The 18,036-nt window shown below is 56.9% G+C and overlaps 1 protein-coding gene across 1 annotated transcript in view; it reads right to left on the bottom strand.

The window, feature by feature from the left end:
* Positions 1 to 18,036, bottom strand: part of PTPRS (protein tyrosine phosphatase receptor type S) — a 95,851-nt gene that overhangs the window by 22,339 nt on the left and 55,476 nt on the right. Inside the window, exons 9-13 of the mRNA XM_077860371.1 lie at positions 17,800 to 17,811; positions 8,337 to 8,606; positions 6,336 to 6,917; positions 5,296 to 5,429; positions 4,538 to 4,682 (exon numbers count right to left, since the gene is read on the bottom strand). Coding sequence (XP_077716497.1) covers positions 4,538 to 4,682; positions 5,296 to 5,429; positions 6,336 to 6,917; positions 8,337 to 8,606; positions 17,800 to 17,811 — 1,143 coding nt within the window. The remainder of the gene's footprint in view (positions 1 to 4,537; positions 4,683 to 5,295; positions 5,430 to 6,335; positions 6,918 to 8,336; positions 8,607 to 17,799; positions 17,812 to 18,036) is intronic.

Here is an 18,036-nt window from a genome sequence, read left to right as displayed (position 1 = left end):
CAAAACAGAACCAAACCAAAGAGAAGTCGAACCCAAAAGAAGCGGGTGTCAACCAAAGGTGAGATGGACGGGTGGGGATGGGGCCGGGAGGGCTGGCCAAGAACACTGCGCTCAGCGCCCGGGGCTGCACCTGCTCCGCTCGCGGGAGGTCCTGGGGGGCAGGCCGCCCCAGTCCCCGGGGACGTGCGCACGCGTGGACGCGTGTGGGGAGCGGAGGTAACATCCCCACTCGGGAGGCACCTCTCGTGCACTAGGCCCCGGCGCCAGGGGCGTCACGGAATAACACAGAAAGCGTCTATTTAATGAACCCCTGCGATGTGCCAGGCAGCAGGCCACGGGCTTCAGAGAAGCACAGAAAATATACTTAGTCATTGAACACCTACTGTGCGCCGGGCGCGGCACAGGGATGGACCAACGGTAAACACGCTAATTGGCTGAGCGTCTCCTGTGTGCCGGGCACCACGCCAGGTGATGGTGATAAAAGCCCCACTTTATCAGGCACCTACTGTGTGCTTCGGCACAGCGCTAAGCCTTATAGGGTAACAGTAAATGCGGTGCCAGGAGAGCAGCACTGCCAGGGTAAAAGCAGCAAAAGTCCCATTTACTGGGCACCTACTGTATGCTGGGCACAGCGGAAGAGCTTCACAGGTTAACAACAGAAGCATCTGTCTACCGGGCACCTGGGTTCTATCAGGGGCCCCAGAGGCCACCCCAGGGCTTACTTCAACTAGGACCACACTCTCGGCCTCACGTGGGAGACAAAATAATGCACATGTCTTGAGCACCTACTGTTTGCCAGTTAGCATGCTGAGGGCTTTAAAGAATAATACCAGCGCCTGTTAACTGGACACTTGCTGGGCTGCTACCAGCCTCAGGGATTTAGAGATAGTATAGCCCCGATTAGCAACTACTGTGTGCCAAGGTCTTTACAGATCTTAGTTCTTCTGGCACCACAGTAAGTCCATCACAGAACAATGGCAAGTCTTATTTACTGAGCACCTACTATGCGCTGGGCATCGTAATAGCCCTCTAATGGTAAACACGGCAGTTCTCATTTACATGGAACCTACTGCAGGCCAGGCAGTGTGGTAAGGACTTTTTTAAGAACAGGTCCACATAAAAAGGACCTACTATGTGCCAGGCCCTGTGCAAGGGGCCTTACTGAAAAAACAGCAACAGAGCCCCACCTACTAAACATTATGTGTTAGGCACCGTGCTAAGGGCCTTGTAGAACACAGTGCTCACTTTTTTAAGCACCTACTGCGTGCCGAGTGCTGTGCTAAGGGCTTTATATATAAATGGTAATGGTTTTTACTCTCGAGCACCTACTGTTTGTGCATCCAGTTGCCAAAGGCTTTACAGATGACAACCTCACGTTCTGAGCAAAACCTGTGTAGCCAAGACCATGCTAGGCCCTGTCAGGCTCACAATGGCTCTGACTTGAGCGCCTACTATGTGCCTAGAGCCAGGCCAACCTCCTTAAAGAAAGTGCCACTTATCGAGCACTTGCTGTATGACAGCCATTATGTCAAGGGCTTCTCGGAACAATAATCTTAGTCCCCATGTTTGGGGGCACCTACTGTGCACCGGGCACCAGGGAAAGCTTGTTAAAAATGACTAACAGCTTCCATTCGTTGGGTGCCAATTCTGTGCCAATCTGTGCTTAGATTTAAAAGAGCATTTATGAAACACCTATGGTGTGCCAGGCAGTGTGCTAAGGGCTCTGTTAAACAACATTAAGTCCCCATCTGCTCAGTACCTACTATGAGACTGTATTAAGGCCATCACCAGTAATAAACCTCATAGTCTATGCATCGCCTCTTCTGCACACCCCATACCCTACGCCCTTTACGCTCAAAATGTGTCCCCCAATATACCTCATTTAATTCTCAGGACATATAAGTGGCTGAAGCTATCACCCCTCCAGCCTCCTTCCACGTTACAGGTGGGAAAATCAATTTCAAAGTCCACCTGCCTGGTTTTCTATGAGCACCAGTTGTGTACCTACTGGCTGCCAGACCCCACCTAGGGTTTTTGTGTATCACCTCCCACCTCACAGATGAAGAAACTAAGGCCGGAAAAAGCAAGCTGCCTTCCCAAGGGCATGTGGTGAGAGCCAGGTATTTGAACCCAGGCTCAGCTGTTGTGGAGGGGCTGCCTTGATGGAGGATGGGGACTCAGACCTCAGCCTCAGGCAAGTTGACGATGGCTGGAGCCACACTACTTCAACTGCCCATAGCTCCAGAATTCTCCTTGCTTGCGGGGAAGCCCAGAGAGGCCACTGGCTTTGCCTCACGTCAAGGTACATACAACCCTCGCCATGATGGCAGCCCCATTTGTGTTTAGAGAGTACTCGTTACGTGCACACCCCAAGGCAGGGGCACCCAGAGATGAATCAGAGGCTCCTGTCCTCAAAGACATCAGGCTACAAGACAGCCCAGAGGCCTCTCCGATGGCTTATTTCAACTAGAATGACCCTCTGGCCTCACTTAAAGTGAAATGCCGGAGTCCCCTCCTCGATACGAGATACTTGGGGCCCTCTCCCCCATTTCTTGACCAGCCACCCCAACCAAAAGTGCCTGGGGGAATCAGGCAGGAGTGGAAAAAAAACAAAACAAAACCAACCAAAGAATGTGCCGGAAGGAATGGATTCACTGAGAAAGGGGGAGGAAAAATAAAATCAAAACCAAAATAAAATAAGAAACAACGGTGATGGTGATGATGATGAGAAAAACCATAATAAAAGAAAGAAAGACGCCTTCCAGAAAACTCCCAGTCTGGTTACCTACCTTCCACTCTTCAACTGCTAACTTATAAGACTTTCTTACGAGGGAGGGATTGGCGGAGTGCTGAGCTACAAGGCCAGACCGAGCTCTGGGTGGGTCTCCAGACGCAAGCGGGCCCAAGCCCTGCTCTGGCCCCCAGTGTGGGCACGCTGCAGTTCCGGACTGGTGCCGACGAGGCGGGAAGGTGAGACGGTGTGGGGAGACCCACGGCTGAGTGGTCTGGCCTCCACCTACCCTTGAGTTCAGCCTAAGAAGCCCGCAGTCCCCAGGGGGGTATGCCTGGCCCTGAGTCTTGCTGCCAGTTCTCTCGGGCCCCACCCGTCTCAGGGTGAGAAGTGGGGAGTCCCTTCTCTCCCGCTCCCTGTCCTGGGCCGCCCCAGAGGTTCGCGTGTGGCTGGGCCAAAGCCGCTTTGTTGACGACCACGGAGGCCGCCTCCTTCACAATCCGGCCCAACCTGCGTGGTATCTTCAGGGGTGGGGGAGACGGTGTGATGGCCCCACGGACAAGCACGGGTGGCAGGGAGCTCCAGATTCCCCATTCCTGACCAGATGTGGCTCCTGGCCATGGGGTGGAGAGTTCTGGGGGCTAAATTTGGGCTCTGGACTCTGTGCAGCCCAGAGCTGCCGGAGCCCAGGCTGGGGGGCACGCAGGGTGGGCCGTGTTTGTGAACCTGCTTGAGACCAGCGCGTACTCACCTTCGCGGCACCTGTGCCAGTCTCTCACGTGGCCGCCCAAGCCACAGGACACCCTCACTGATCGCCTCGCGCACAAACACGCCCAGACGCCTGTGAGCTGCAGAGCTCTTGGCTCGGCACGGGGTGGGGGTGGGTGGGGGGTAGTGGGGAGGGCAGGAGGGGGCTGGGGGGGGAGGTGGTGGCAGGGCTGCCGTGTCTCCGAGGCCCCTGACCCCAGCGGCTCAGACACCTAGGCCCAAGCTTCCGTCTCTCGCGACTGACCCGTGCCGCCCTGTGTGCGCACACCCAGGGGGACGTGAAGGTCTGAACACCGAGGCTGCTTCCAGAACAAGGCCTGGGGTGGTGCGCGGTGACTGACTGGGGAGGGGAGAGGAGGAAGGGGCCACGGCAGGCTAGGCTGAGCGCAGAAGAGGGGCAGAGGGAGGAGGGGAGGCAGGGAGACCGCGGGATCAAGGCCCTGCCTAGGCCCTGAGCTCAGAGCAGGCAAGGGGCAGGGCGGCGGTAGGGGCCACACGGTGGCCCAGAGGCAGCTGCCAGCTGCGGTGTTCTGGCCACAGGGTGACTCGTCTGCGACAGGGAGGCAGGGCGGGCGCCGCAAAGACTCCAGGGATGCAAGAGCCTGTCCTGGGGCCTGCCCCCCTCCCCTCCTGCTCCTGCCCCTGGCAATGGGGACCCTGTCTGGGGGCGGGGGCGGGCAGGGCCATCTGGGGAGGCACTGATCTCTATGCACTGTGCTCCCTGGGAACCAGCCTCCCACAGCCCTCCAACGCCTGTGGGGGCACAGCAAGGCCGCCGGCGAGCCCCAGATTCGGGCGGGACCCGGAAGGAGGGAGAAGGTGCAGATGACACCCGTCGCCGCCCTAGGGGCGAACCTCGTCCCCCCAGGGCTCCAGGCCCAGGGGCCCGCGGGGAAGCGGGGCCTGCGGGAACCCCCAGCGCCGCGGGTGGGCTCGTGCGCCCGGGGCCAGGCGCCCCCCACCCGCTGCGGAGGCTGGGCCGGGTCCGCGAGCGCCGGGGCCCCCCGCGGGGAAGGGCGGGGTCCACGAGACACCTACTGGACTGCAGTGTGCGCTGCCGCACCACCGAGGTGAAGGCGCCCAGGCCCTGCGAGGAGCGCGCCGCCAGGCGGAAGGCGTACTCCGTGTTGGGCTTGAGGTCGTCCACCACGAACGCTGTGGCCGGGTCGAAGGTCCTCCCCACCTGGGGACGGGGTGGGGGTGGGGTGACGGGAGACCCAGGGAGCCAGAGGGCAGAGACACAGATTGTGAGAGACACACACAGGAGAGCAGAATGGACAGAGACAGTGAGGGACGCGGACAGAGATGCGGGGGGGGGGGGGGGGGGGGGAAGGGGAGAGGGAGAGAGGGGGGAGGGGGAGGGGGGAGAGAGGGGGGAGGGGGAGAGAGGGGAGGGGAGGGGGGAGGGGGAAACATCCGCGATGATGGGGGGGTGGAGGTGGGGGGATGCGGGGCGGGGGGGGGGGTCACAGAGACATCCAGGCACCGGGTCAGCAGGACTCTAGGGCGCGCCTCCCCGCCCCCAACACCACGCCCCGCCCCTACTGGCCTCGCCCATATGCCCCACCCGCAGGCTCCGCCCACAGGCCCCGCCCCCATCACCATGCCACACCTCCACAGGCCCCGCCCCTAGCACCAAGCCCACCCCTCCCTGCCCCCACAGGCTCCGCCCCACTACCATGCCCCGCCCCCAGCACCACGCCCCGCCCCCTCAGGCCCCACCCACAGGCCCCGCCCCCTCAGGCCCCGCCCCTCCCCACCCCCACCCCCAATCCCACGCCCCCCGGCCCCAGTACCTCTCGGCCGTGGTCGCCCTCCCGGAACAGGAGCTCGTACTTGATGATGCTCTCCTGCCGCGAGGGGCTCCACGAGAGCCCGATGCTCGTCTCGGACTTGGCCTCGGCCCTGAAGTTCATGGGCTGGCCGGGCACTGCGGGGAGGGGACAGGAGGGGAAATGGGGGTGGCCGGGGAGGGGTCCACACCACCTGAGGTGCCCAACCCACTGGGTGGCCCGTTCTCCCAAAGAGAGCCCCATGAAGCTCAGCTCTGCCCCGGAGGAAAGGCTGCCCGCTCCCGGACGCTCCTCCTGGAATGTTCTCCACCCTTCTTATTTCTCTTATCTTCCCCAGGGGGGCCCCCTACCAGCACCCCATTGTCAGGGGCCCACCTCAATTCCCCCACCCTCTCTGATTCCCCTAAATCAAATGCCGGAGATTGTGGGGGTGATGTTTCCAACCATGGATTCCCCATCCTGTATGTGCTCTGTGGCAGCAGGGGACCAACCCCTGTGTCCCTTCTCTCGGGCCACAGCTGAGTCTTGGATTTGAGGTTCTGAAGGCTGAGCCCGTCCAGAAACCCACAGAGAGCTGGAGCCCCACATGCCTGAACGGTCCACCCCCAGCCTGCCCCTTGACCTGAGCGGCCAGGAGGCCAGCCCGCTGCCTTTGGGCAGATACGCTTTCCCTTTATAATTTCAAAGCAGGTGGCAGCAATCTCTCCGACGAGAGGGGAGAGCAGGGGATCTCAAACTCAGACACAGCCGCTGGGATGTGTCTGGATGTCCAATCATAGCCCTGCCGGCTTGCCAAATTGAATCTCCCAAGAGAAGACAGAAATGTGGGTTTTCTGGGACAACTTCCTGCTTTGAAACGCTAGCACGAAAATATTTTAAAGCACCACGCAGGATGAATAAACCACTTTGTGGCTTCCAGGCAAGATCAGCCAGCTGTATGCTCCGAGATCCACGACTGGGGCCACCCCCCCAACTGCCTCCTGTTTCAATGGCCCCGAATCCTGCTGTCCCCACCGAAGCCGCACCTCCCACGGGCATCTCACCTCCCTGCTGCGTCTTGACCTGGATGGGATCCGAGAGGGGCCCGTCGCCCACGGAGGTGAAAGCCAGCACGCGCACGGTGTACGTCTCGTCCTCCAGCAGGCTGCCCACGGTGGTCAGCAGGCTGTCATCCACGTTGTGCTTCTGCCAGTTGCCCACGGGGTGCTCGGGTTCCATGGTGTAGTAGATGCGGTAGCCCCGGATCAGGCCGTTGGGCTCCACGGGCTCCTCCCACTGGATGATCATGGTGGTGGCGCTGAGCATGCGGGCCTGCACGTTACGTGGGGCGCTAGCTGGGGCCTGCTCGCCTGTGCGGGTGACCACTGACTCACTGGGGGGCCCCTGGCCAATGGAGTTGACAGCGGACACCCAGATCTCATACTCCGAGTTGGGGCTCAGGCCACCGATGCTGTAACGTGTCGTGGTGATGTCCTCTTTGATCTGGTACGGCCCGTCCTGGCTCTTGGATTTGTATTCGATGACGTAGTAGGACACAGGGTCTGGGTTGCCTGAGTCCCACGTGATGGTGATGCTGGTGGCTGTGTTCTCTGTCACCACAGGAGTCCCCGGGGCTTTGGGGAGAGCTGTGGGTGGGAGGCACGGTGACACATCAGGCACGCTGGCTGCAGACCCCAAAGGCTGCAGGACTCTCAACCATGCAACTGCCCTAATGACCCCCATCCCATCATCTAGAGCAGGGTTTGGCAAGCTATGGTCTGAAGACCAGCACCTGTTTTTATAAATAAAGTTTTATTGGAACGTAATCGTGCCTACGTAGAGCAGATGGCTGCTTCTGCACTACAAGGGCAGAGCTGGGGGTGGGAGGGTGCTGCAGGAGACTAGATGGCCCGTATAGCTGAAAATACTAACTTAAAAAAAAATGTGTTCTTTAAGAAAAATATTGACTCTTGAAGTTGTTGGTGCCCCTGGTCTGTTCCTCTCTCTGTGGTTTACTCTGCTCAGCCACGCCGTCTGCTCACACGTCACACCTGCTGTGCCCCGTACCTGAAATGCTCTATCCCCCCACATGGCCAGCTCCTTCTCATTCCTCAAAGCCTCCACTCCACCCTGGCTAGCAGCACCCTTGCCCGACTCTTAGCAGGGACCTGGGTTTTGTTCACAGCTGTGTCCCCGGCACGTGGATAACTGTGACTTTCTCTCCTACTTGTCCCAAGTCTTCATGTCACAGAGGCCCCAGGAGAAGTTCAATCCCTCAGCAACATGACCAACCAACCAGCTAATGCTGACACCTTCTAGGGCCCTAGGACAAGGGCTTGGCAAACTCTGTGGGCAACGGGCCACACGGTTAACTATTTTCAGCTTTGTAGGCCAGGAGTCTTTGTTGGGACTACTCAGCTCTGCTCCTGGAGCCCTGGAGCCCCAAAGCTGCTACAGACAAGGCATGGATGAATGAGTGTGGCTGTGTGCCAATAAAACTTTATTTGTAAGAACAAGTGGAGGGCCAGATGCAGCCTGCAGGCGGTAGTTTGCCGGCCCCTGTTCTAAAGCTAGAAAAGTCTTTGGGGGCACCTTGGAAATCTCACCACAAACTTGAGACGCCAGGAGAATCGTAGTCCCCTGTTCCCGGCCCCATCTCTCTGAGTCTGCACAGGCTGTTTCCTTCCCTTAGAAATGTTTTCCACCTTCTCTGGCGCGTTCTCTGACCTAACTTTCCTGGGAGCTGAGACCTTTGTTCTGGAGGGTCTGAACAGCGCCACATGGTCCCCGTCACCATCCCCATCAGGCTGTATCACAGCTGCCTGGCTACCTGGGTGTCTCTCACGCCGGACTCTCCCTTCAGCAGAACAAGGCCATGTCGCCCTCCACAGGGCCAGGCCCAGGATAACGTGTAACCCATAAATACCTGTTCATAAACCAGTGTCCCCTTCCCAGCCATGAATGACCAAAGCCAGAATGGCAGAGCTTTTCCACCTGTAACCCCCCGACCTGGGCCCGGGGTCAAGAGGTGACCTGCCTTCCTGGGCCCCATGGGCCCCGCTTACATTTCACTGTGATCTGGGCCACGGCCTCGATGACGCCCAGGCTGGACATGGCCACACACGTGTAGTTGGCAGAGTCCTTGACATCTGTGAGTTCTAGCACATTCCGACCCACGGGCATGTCGTCTTCAGGCGTCAGGTCTTCGGCCCCCTGCATCCACTTGACGTATGGCATGGGCGAGCCCACGGCCACGCAGGTAATGTTCACGTTGCCACCTGGCATGATCTCGTGGCTCATGGGCAAGATGGAGAATCGCGGAGCCACGCGGCGGACTGGGGGTGGGCGGCGGCGGGTGGGGTGGGGGGGAGGGAGGGTGCAGGGTGGGAGTGGGTGGGGAGACGGGATGCAGAGGGGAAAAGAAAGAAAAGCAGGAAGAAAGAAAGAAAGAAAGAAAGAAGGAAGGAAAGAAAGAAAAAAAGGAAAAAAAAAAGTGGAAAACAATTTAAATATAAACAGGGCTGTTTCTTTCCCCCCAAGCTGAAATTTTTTTTTCTTCCAAATGAAAAGAAAACAAAAAAACCAAATTAAAAAATCAAATTTCAACACAAAGAAACCAAAACTTCAAAGGAAGGTACTTCACAAACAATATATAGAGAGATATATCGATATATAATAAAAAGAGACATGAAGCATTATTTCATAGCAACAGGGTTTCAGAGACCAGAGTGGCTGGTCACAGCACAGTTACGAACACAAAAATTTATCAGCTGTTTCTCATCTTTGCTGACAGACGTGGCTTCAGGGAGCAGCCCCTCCGCCCGCTCTCCCAAGTAGGGAGCGTTGGAAGATTCTGGCTGCAGGTGTCGGGGCTGCAGGTTGGGGGGACGGGGGGCCCCTGGGGGAAGTTGGACCTGGGAGCCGGGAGGTCACAGAGGCCAGCGGCGCCAGGAGGCGGAGGGGGCCGGGACCTCGGCCCCCCCGACCCTCGTCCCTGCCGGTGACTCGGGGGCCCTGCCCACTTCCCGGGGAGGGGGGTCCCTCAGGGAAAAGATGAGAAACTCTAATGAAATTTTTGTGGTTTTTGGGTTTAGAAACCCTTCTAAAAGCTTCTGTCGGGTCTGACAAGTTTCCATTGATAGATGCAGCTCTCAGAATCACAAACAGCATGCAAAATAGGTTGGTTGAGAGAGAGAGAGAGAGAGAGAGAGAGAGGCAGAAGGAGGGACAGAGAGAGAGGTAATGCAAGGGAAGAGGCCTGGGTTTCAGGGGCCTTCGGTGCACACTCATGGGTGCCGGAGAAGAGAGAGAGCGAGAGCGAGAGCAAGAGAGTGAGAGAGAGCGAGAGAGAGCGAGAGAGAGCGGAGCCACGGGAGAGAGCGGGAAGACAGGCCCAGAGAGAGGGAGGCAGAGACAGAGAAGGAGGGAGGAGGGGGCCCACTTCAATGCTGCATATTAACTCTAGCGGATGTGACCCAATGTGACATGTCACATTGTCACATCACAACCCTAGCAGAATCATAAATAGGATATTAATAATTAATAATAATAATAATAATAATAAAACAAGGGAATGAACTGGAACGTTGAGAAAACAGGGACATGTTCTGTGCGTTTCTCAGCGGGGAAGCGGGTGCAGCCTTCTGTTCCAATCTCGCAGACCGTGAAGGCAGCAGGATGCATTTCGGGGGCTCCATTTTCGGAAGCTGGACAGGTTTTGGGGCTGGGGGGGTGCTAATGGGCACCTGAACTTCCAAAAGGCGTGGCTGCGCCACGGGAGGTGTTCAACTGCAGTGGGAGGGACCTGCGTTGACCTGGTAGGTAGAGAGATCCTTCTGAGCCAGAAAGAGGTTGCCCCTGGCTGAGAGCTTGGGGTCTCAAAAGCACCCCCTGCCCGTGCATGGGAGGGTCCTCAGCTTTCGGTGGGTCAGAGTCTTGTCTGCAACTACCGAGATGACAGACCTGGAAGTCGAGGGTCAATGGGGCCACGAAACGCCTTTGGGCACCCTGACCTGCCTCTGACTGCGCACTGCTGGTAGGGGGTGGTTGTCGGGGTTGTGGCTCGCCTTACGGAGGAGGGGGCTCCAGGGGCCAGAGGGCAGCAGCCCGGTTCCCGCTCTTGCAGCCCCGCTCCTAAGCTGGAAATCCCAACCCTTCCTTGCTCCCTGAACCCGCAGAGGGATGGAGGCAGAGAGGAGAGGGCAGCTCCGTGGGGGGTGGGAGGCAGGGCAAGGAAGCGGCAGCCCTTCGGAAAAGGAAGCCCCACGAAAAGTCCAGTGTCACGTTGGAGACGGGATGGAAGGAGTGAAAGGTGTCGCTGGAGGGGAGGAGTGGGGGAGGGGGAGACAGAGGGGCCATGCAGACTGGGGGTGAGGGGCGGGGCAGGGCGCTGAGATGGGGGGTGGCTTTCTGGCAGGGCTGGGTGGAGGGTGGGGGGAGTCGGGGGAGAATGGGATCTGGCCAGCCAGCGGACGCGGTCCAGGCCAGCCGCCGGCATCCACAGCGAGGCACGAGTGGGATGCCCGACGCTGCGTTGTCATGGAAACAGAACACGATGGGGGATGAGCGTGGGGGAGCTAATTAATCAAGGAGAGAAAACGGCCTCGACGTCCAAAACAAAACCAGGAGGAACAAATGAAAACACAAAGTGGAAAAAAAAGAAAAATCCACAAAAAAACCCAAACAAAAAAATCCCCTCTGAAACAAAACAGAACACCCAAAAGCAGAAGAAGGAGAAAAAAAAAAAAACAAAATCAAAAGCCAAAAAGAAAAAACAAAAAAACAAAAAGACATGGAATGTGTGGGGCTGAAAATCGGGGTCTGAAAGGGAGGAGGGCTGTGACTTCCCCAGGGAGGTACTCCCCCCACCCCCAGCAGAACACAGGGTCTGGCCTCCCTGCCCAGCACCCAAGAGCCCCAGCTGCGGGTTCGAGGTGGCCACAGAGGTGAGAGCCTCACAGAGGAAGAGCCCTCGGGGCAAACCAGCCCAGCCCCACTTCTCAGGGACGCCCTGCCCTGCCCTGCCCCTAGCTGAGGGCTCGTCACAGACACGCTGATCACGCTGGCAGGGCAATTCCTCACGACCTCACAGTCTCACACAAAACCTCTCCAGGCTGAGACGGGAGATCCTTCACTTGCCTCGATTTCTCATCTGTGAAATGGGGGTAACTGGGGACCTGCTCAGAAGGTATCACGTTGACTGAGGCAGTGCCCAGCACGCAGAAGGTACTCAGCCTGGGCATGGGGCCAGTGACGTCTCCTCCTGGCCTTCCAGGGTGGGCACGCGGGTGCATGGAGATCAACTCGATTCTCTACCTTATGGGAGTTTGGGATGAATTAAAGAGGAAACAGAATTTCTGTAGAATCCCCATGTCACTTTATTCCTTCCAACTTTGTGTGGCAAATATCTGTACGGCCCATTTTGTGGATGAAGGAGTAGAGGCTCAGAGAAGCGGTGGGGCCAGAGCTCAAAGCCAGGACTGCCTGGGCTCTACCTCTCAGATAGAGCGAGCCTTCTCTCGCCTTGGCAAGTAGCAAGAATCACGGCCAGGTGTCGCTTCTTGGCACCTGGCTCTTTCAGACCCACGTGTCTTTAGGTTCGGGGGACAGCAGAGAGGACAAAAGTCCCCATCAACTGTACAAAAGCCAGGGACCACCGGTTGAATACTATCCAGCGATCATAACAAATGTCCAGAAGCCACGAGAGTAAGACACCCACACAGAGAGGGATTATCGGAATATCAAAGGGGGTAAGGGCCAGCTTTACGATTTAAAAGTTAAATATGAGCCATGTTTATCTGTGTGTAAGGCTCAACATCTTGCCCCAGAGACCCCGTTCACATCGGAACTTATCTTAAAATATCTCCGCCCACACTGGGGGAGATTTTGGAAGACACCTCCAACCTTTTTCAGGAGCAGGGACAAGCATATATCTTGAATATGTAAAAGCCCTGCCGCCTAGGGCTGTTGACCAGAAGTCAGTTAGACGTGCAAGGGCGTTCATCAACAATAGTAATTCTCGTGCTCACGATCCCAAGCATGGCCAGCAGCCATCAGTTAAATGGGCTTGCCAATGCGCTGTAAAAGCTGACAGCTGAGAAACTTTGCCTACCTGCTTTCTCATTCACCTCATCTGCTTCTGAGGGTGTGCTGTAGGAAGAGGGCTGGTTTGCCACGAGCTTGGGGGGGAATCATGCCCATTGGCGCCAGGTGGGCTCAGAACCCCCTGGCGGGGGGGAGGGGGTCTCACGAGGCCTCTGGGCAACCTCCCAGCCAGCAAGGGCGGGCGGCTGACGCTGTGTTCTGCCCAATATGGTGCTGATGCCCACCCACGACATCTTTCCACCCCTGGCTGCAAGCTTGAGGTGCGGGTTAGGAAGTAAGGTGGGCGCAGAGCCCACAGGACGGAGTGGCCCCGCGGGACCCCCGCCCCCAATTACCGACCTGAATGGAGGGTCCAGGCAGGTTATAAGGGGACCACACCAGCCTTGGTCCTCAGCACGCTCCAGCTGGCTCTCGTTTCCAGCTCTTCTCGTCACCGAGTAGCCGGGGGTCCCAGCGGGGGGGACCCGCATGGGTGAGGGGGGTCAGGAGGGTGGGCGGTGGGGGGGGTGGCAGGTTGGGGGGGGTGGGTCGCTTCAAACCCCGATTCACATGGAAAAACAACTCAAAAACCGTCAAAGCAACCGGGAGACGACCCCTCCCCCAGGCAGGAAGAGGCAGAAAGTCAAAAACTAAAAGGGGGGGTGGGGTTTGGGGGAGAAAGGGTGGGGAGGGGGTGAGGGGTGAGGGAAAACTCAAAAGTGAGGTGATCTGGTTGGAAGCACTAGGTTAGGGAACAGTGTCAGACATCTCAACGATTCGGCAAGCCGCAGCTCCAAGGGGCGGGGGGTGGGGGGAGCGCTGCCTGGCATTTTGGGGTAAGAGGAGCTGCTGGGTGCTCCTCCAGACTCCAAAATGAGGATGCGGGTGGGGAGGGTGGGGGAGAGATGCCAACAAGTTCTGCAGCCCCCACGGGCTCACTGAAGCTTAGATTACACCTGTCCTGGGAAGGGAGGGGGGTCCGAGCCTGATCCTCAGCCCCTCCGTTGAACCCCAGCCTGTGGCCCAGGGAGTGGGGGGGGCACTACCCCACGGCCTGCCTTGGGCATCTTCCTGCTCCTGTCCCCCATCCTGCCTCCTCCCTCCCACTGCCAGCTCCCTCCGCCATCAAGATAACGTGCAAGGCCTGGAGGGACCTGGCCGGACGGCCCCCCCCGCCCCCCCACCTCCGGCCCACGGGCTGACCAGCGGCCTTGGCAAGTTGCTAGCATTTTTAGCATTTCTGCTGCACTACAGGTATTGATGTTATTTTACTTTCTTTCCACTTTTTTGGGGGGGTGCCCTTTCTCTTGCCCCACCTTTTGTTTTGGTTTTGGTTCTGGCAGAAAACGGGATGACATGTTGCCAATCGAGTGACTTCCTTGCCTCCCTCGCTGCGGCCGCCAGAGACGTGGGGCTCTCCAAATGACAAGGTGTAATCTAATGGTTCCCTCACTCCCCCCCACCCCCCAAAACAGAGGAGACAGCGATGCAAAGAGTGTGAGGCAGGCAGCAGGCGAGAGGTTCTAGAGCTCAGTGTTCCTGCAGAACGCCCCCTCCCTGCCGCCCGCCACGCCCAGGGGGAAGCCTGCCTCCCCACCCTGGAGCCCCCTCTCCCCTTGGGATGAGGGTGGGAGGAGGAGGAGGGCTGGGGCCTGTCAGGGTCAGGTCAGGGGCCTTGGGGGCAGGGCAGGGGGAGGCACGGCCAGGCGTGATCAACGGGACCTGGGAAGCTCAGCCACACACCCCAGTGCGAGCCTTTCTAGAGCTATGGGAGGTTCTGGGGTGCGGGGGTGGGGGGTGGGGTGGGTTCCAGGCCCCATACCTGTATCTACTCCTGTTTGGACGGTGGGGGGAGGGGGCAGGAAGTAAGGAAATCATCTCGAGGTCCTAGCCACCAATTTTACGTGGCTTGGATGCCAGAAGTTTTAAAAATTAAATAATCTGTCCCATTAAAAAAAAAAAAAGAATCCCACGCCACGGTTTGATCTGCGAGGGCCCGGGGATGGGTCACAGAGTTCTGGCAACACCTGCGAATTGGGGCGATCTACACCCACCGCTGGCATTGAGCATCGAGTCCCGCGCCTTAGCTCAGGATTCGAGACCTGTCATTAAGGCATCCCAGCCCCATCTGGCCTCCTCCTCCCAAACCCTAAAGATACCCCAAGGCCCCGGGGGACGGAACGCCCTGCCCTCGGTCTCCAGCTCGCTGCCAATTCTACCCGCAAGCTCTCACGACATCAGCGGGGTGGCACACTATTTAACTAGGTCCTGTGCACCACGGCTCAGGTGACGCTATAGTCACCGGACGAAGAGGTAAAGACGTCACATGTGGCCACTAAGCAGGACCGTTAGAGCCTTACAGTGTTGAGGAGACGGACTAGAAGATCACCAGCTGGGTAGAGCGTAACCTGATCGTCACCTTCCCACCTCGGCAAAAATCTGAGCTGGGTCTTCCCCGGGGGGAAAGTTCTGGAAGTGCAACTGCCGGCTGTGTTAAACACTGGGCTCGGCTTTGAGTTCAGGCCCTTGGCATCTCAGAGACACATTTCAAGGAGGAGGGGAGGGCACGTCTGAGTATCCCGCCCCCACTCCCGGACCCACCCAGGGGTTCGGCTGGGAGGTGGGGGGGGGGGGCAGGGGATCCTCGCTGCCAGCTTTCGGGTCAGGCTGCCCCAGTGGCCCACCTCTTCTCCAGGGCTGGTGATTCTTTGCAAGGGTAGCTTAGCACCCAAGCTGGGCCTTTTTTTTTTTTTTTTTTTTTCCCTTCCCTGTTCTGACTCTGTGGCTACCCAACTCCCTGGGTGGAGTGACAGGGGGCAAGATGAAAGCTGTGGCTCTAGGGAAGCCACTGATCTCACAGGAATTGGGTTGGAACCAGGAGAAAATGAAATCATGGGATGGGTTCAGAAGAGCACCAGCGGAAAAAAAAATGAGATCTGAGCAAAGGAATTAGCTTCTGCCCTACAATTCTTTTCAAAGCGGTTTACCATTACCATCCCCATCTTACTCAAACAGCGGAGCTGTGAAGGTACATAATGGGCCAAATGAGGTCCCCAAAGAAGGGAAGTGACTGCTTGAATTCTTTATGTCCCCGTTCTACAACAACCCCACTGGTAGATTTGTGTGCCACAAACTACCCAAGGCACTTGGACATTAATTAGCTCAATGGGATCCCCCCAACTGCCCCATGAGCTAGTGCAGGATGTTCCTTCTTGTTCAGAGGAGGACGTGGGACCCCAAGGGATCAGGCGACTGGCCCAAGGTCACACAGCCGGGGAAGGGGCAGCGGCAGGGTTTGAATCCAGGTTGGCCAGAGCCCAAGACCCTCAGCCACCTCTTAGCTCCAATTCACTGGGACCCAGCTTTGGTGGACGGGCTGGGAGACCCCCTCTCCTATTTTCTGGAGCTCCTCTGAGGGTCAGCCTGACAGCTCTCACGCTGGGTTAATAAGGAGACCGGAGAAATCAATCTCTCATCGCATCTAAAGTCCTCTCGCCAACTTGGCCCTGGACCTCACAGTATGTGGGTGATTAGGGACGGAAGGGGAGGGACAAGGGGGGAGAAACAGCAGCCCCGACAGGCTGGCCTCTTCTCTCAACTACCACAAATGTTGGGTCGTCCGTCAGCTGGGGGCCTGGGTCGGGGTGGGGGGAATGGGGGCAGCTAGAAATCAAAATGAATTTTTTTATTTGGGGCTGGAGCAGTATCCTCAAGGGCTTGCTTTTTTTTCTTCAGGGAAGGAGAAGATGGGAGTGTGCACCTCAGAATCTCCGAAGGTTTGCAGGAGTGAGAGAGACACTTGAAGGCGGGGGTGGGGGTGGGGTGGGGAAGACAGAGAGAGACAGACAGAGAAAGAGAAAGAGAGAGACGGAGAGGGAAAGGCAGGCAGTGGGAGAGTCGGGGAGGCAGAGAGAGAGGGGGGAGAGGCTACGTCCAGAGTTCCCCTGGGTTTTCTCCAGAATTCCACAGTTCTGATGCTCAGGTACTCAGAAAGTGACCGTGCTGGGTTGTTGGACAAGATGCCTGTGACTGGGCCCGGAGCCCGTGAGGGGGTGGAGGAAGCGGCCAACGCCGCCTGGGAGGCGCAGGCGTAGCACTAAGGGGCAGGATAACTGCCTGCGTATCTCTTCCTAAGCGGGTCATGCTACATTTTCTTTTTCCTTTTTTTTTTTCATGCTACATTTTCTGACAGACGGTTCCGTATTTGTGCCCAGCCAGGATGCCACAGTCATCACGCCAGCCTCCGTCCTGAGCGCGGCCTATGTGCCGAGCATTTATCATCTGGGGAGGACAGTCCAATTTGAAGGCAACCACTTTCCATATTTGGACTGCGGCTACGTTGATCAAGAACTCAAAATGCTGGTTGCCCGTTTAGCTGTGCTTCAAATGCCTGTTTTCTGGGTTGTCTGGGAAGAGTGGGAGGTGGTCTCGTGCTGAGGCAGAAAGATGGGGACAGGCCTGCTTAAGCCCCCTTCCAACACGGCTGCACTGCGGGGCTGGGGCGCCAGCTCTGGGTAAAGAGGGGGCTGGCCAAGGTGAGGCCAGGCCAACTGGGCTGCTCTCCCCACGCACCCCACTGTCCATCTAGGTCACCTCCCTTGTGCCCTCGAGCCCGGGTGGTCACTTTCTGCCCCGGCATCCCAGCTGTGGGACCCCTACCGCCCTCCCGGATGGTAGCTGGGACAGGAACACTGGCTTTTAAGTCACAATGCGTTTGGAGAACAACCACAGAACAGCTCAGCCCAAGAAACCGAAACCAAATAGCACAGAAACACAAGACAGAACCAAAGACGAAACAAACGCTTTGGGGGTAGAAGGGGACCGGGTGAACGGGGATGGGAGGGGGAAAAAAAAACGAACTGATCGGTTTTTTCCCCCCCAAAACAAAACAAAACCAAAATAATAGTAATAATAACTAAATAAAAGAAAGAAATACGAAGAAAACCAAAGGAGAAAAACAGAACAGGAGACGAGAAACACTCCAACAGAAGGCGCTGGGAATTCACCAAACCAAACCGACAAGAGTGGCATGCAGAGAAATTTTTACATTCTCCCGGCATGCATCAGGCCCAAGTTACCATGACGACGAGGAGTGCAAAAAACTTAGCAACAACATTACCAACGGATGCATAGAGGCGACCACAATGCAAGCATCGCATGTGTGCGGCCGGCCCTAGGCCGGGCTGGGCGCGGCTGAAATTTTCGTGTCTTTCTGGGTTTTTGCTCTCGCTTGGCGGTTTTTTGTTTTGTTTTGTTCGCTTTGTGCTTACTATTCATATTCCGTCATTCATTTATTTATCTTTTAGTTCTTTTGCTATCATTTTCCGTGTGCGTGTCTGTGTGTGTGCGCGTGTGCGTGTCTGTGTGCGTTTCGTGTGTGTGTGTGTCACTTTCAGAATGTAAAAATGTGGGTAAAGAAAGTAAAAAAGAAAAAAACACACCAACCTTCTCGAAGCTCTGAGGGATGTAAAGGGGGTTTGATGCAGAACACAATGACATGGGGAAAAGAGAAAAAATAGGGGAGATACAGAGAGTAAAAAGAGGACTTCCCAAGGCTAAAAGCTGCAATAGTTTGTTGTTTTTTTCTCTTTAAACCAAAAAAAAAAATTAAAATTAAAAAATAAAAAAGAACAGCAATGACCTTTTTTTTTTTTCTTTTCTTGACATATTACATTTGTCTTC

This window comes from Canis aureus, chromosome 19 (genome assembly GCF_053574225.1).
Source record: "Canis aureus isolate CA01 chromosome 19, VMU_Caureus_v.1.0, whole genome shotgun sequence".
NCBI lineage: Eukaryota > Metazoa > Chordata > Mammalia > Carnivora > Canidae > Canis > Canis aureus.
Note: the sequence above shows the minus strand (reverse complement) of the source record. Positions and strands in the feature narration are given on the sequence as shown.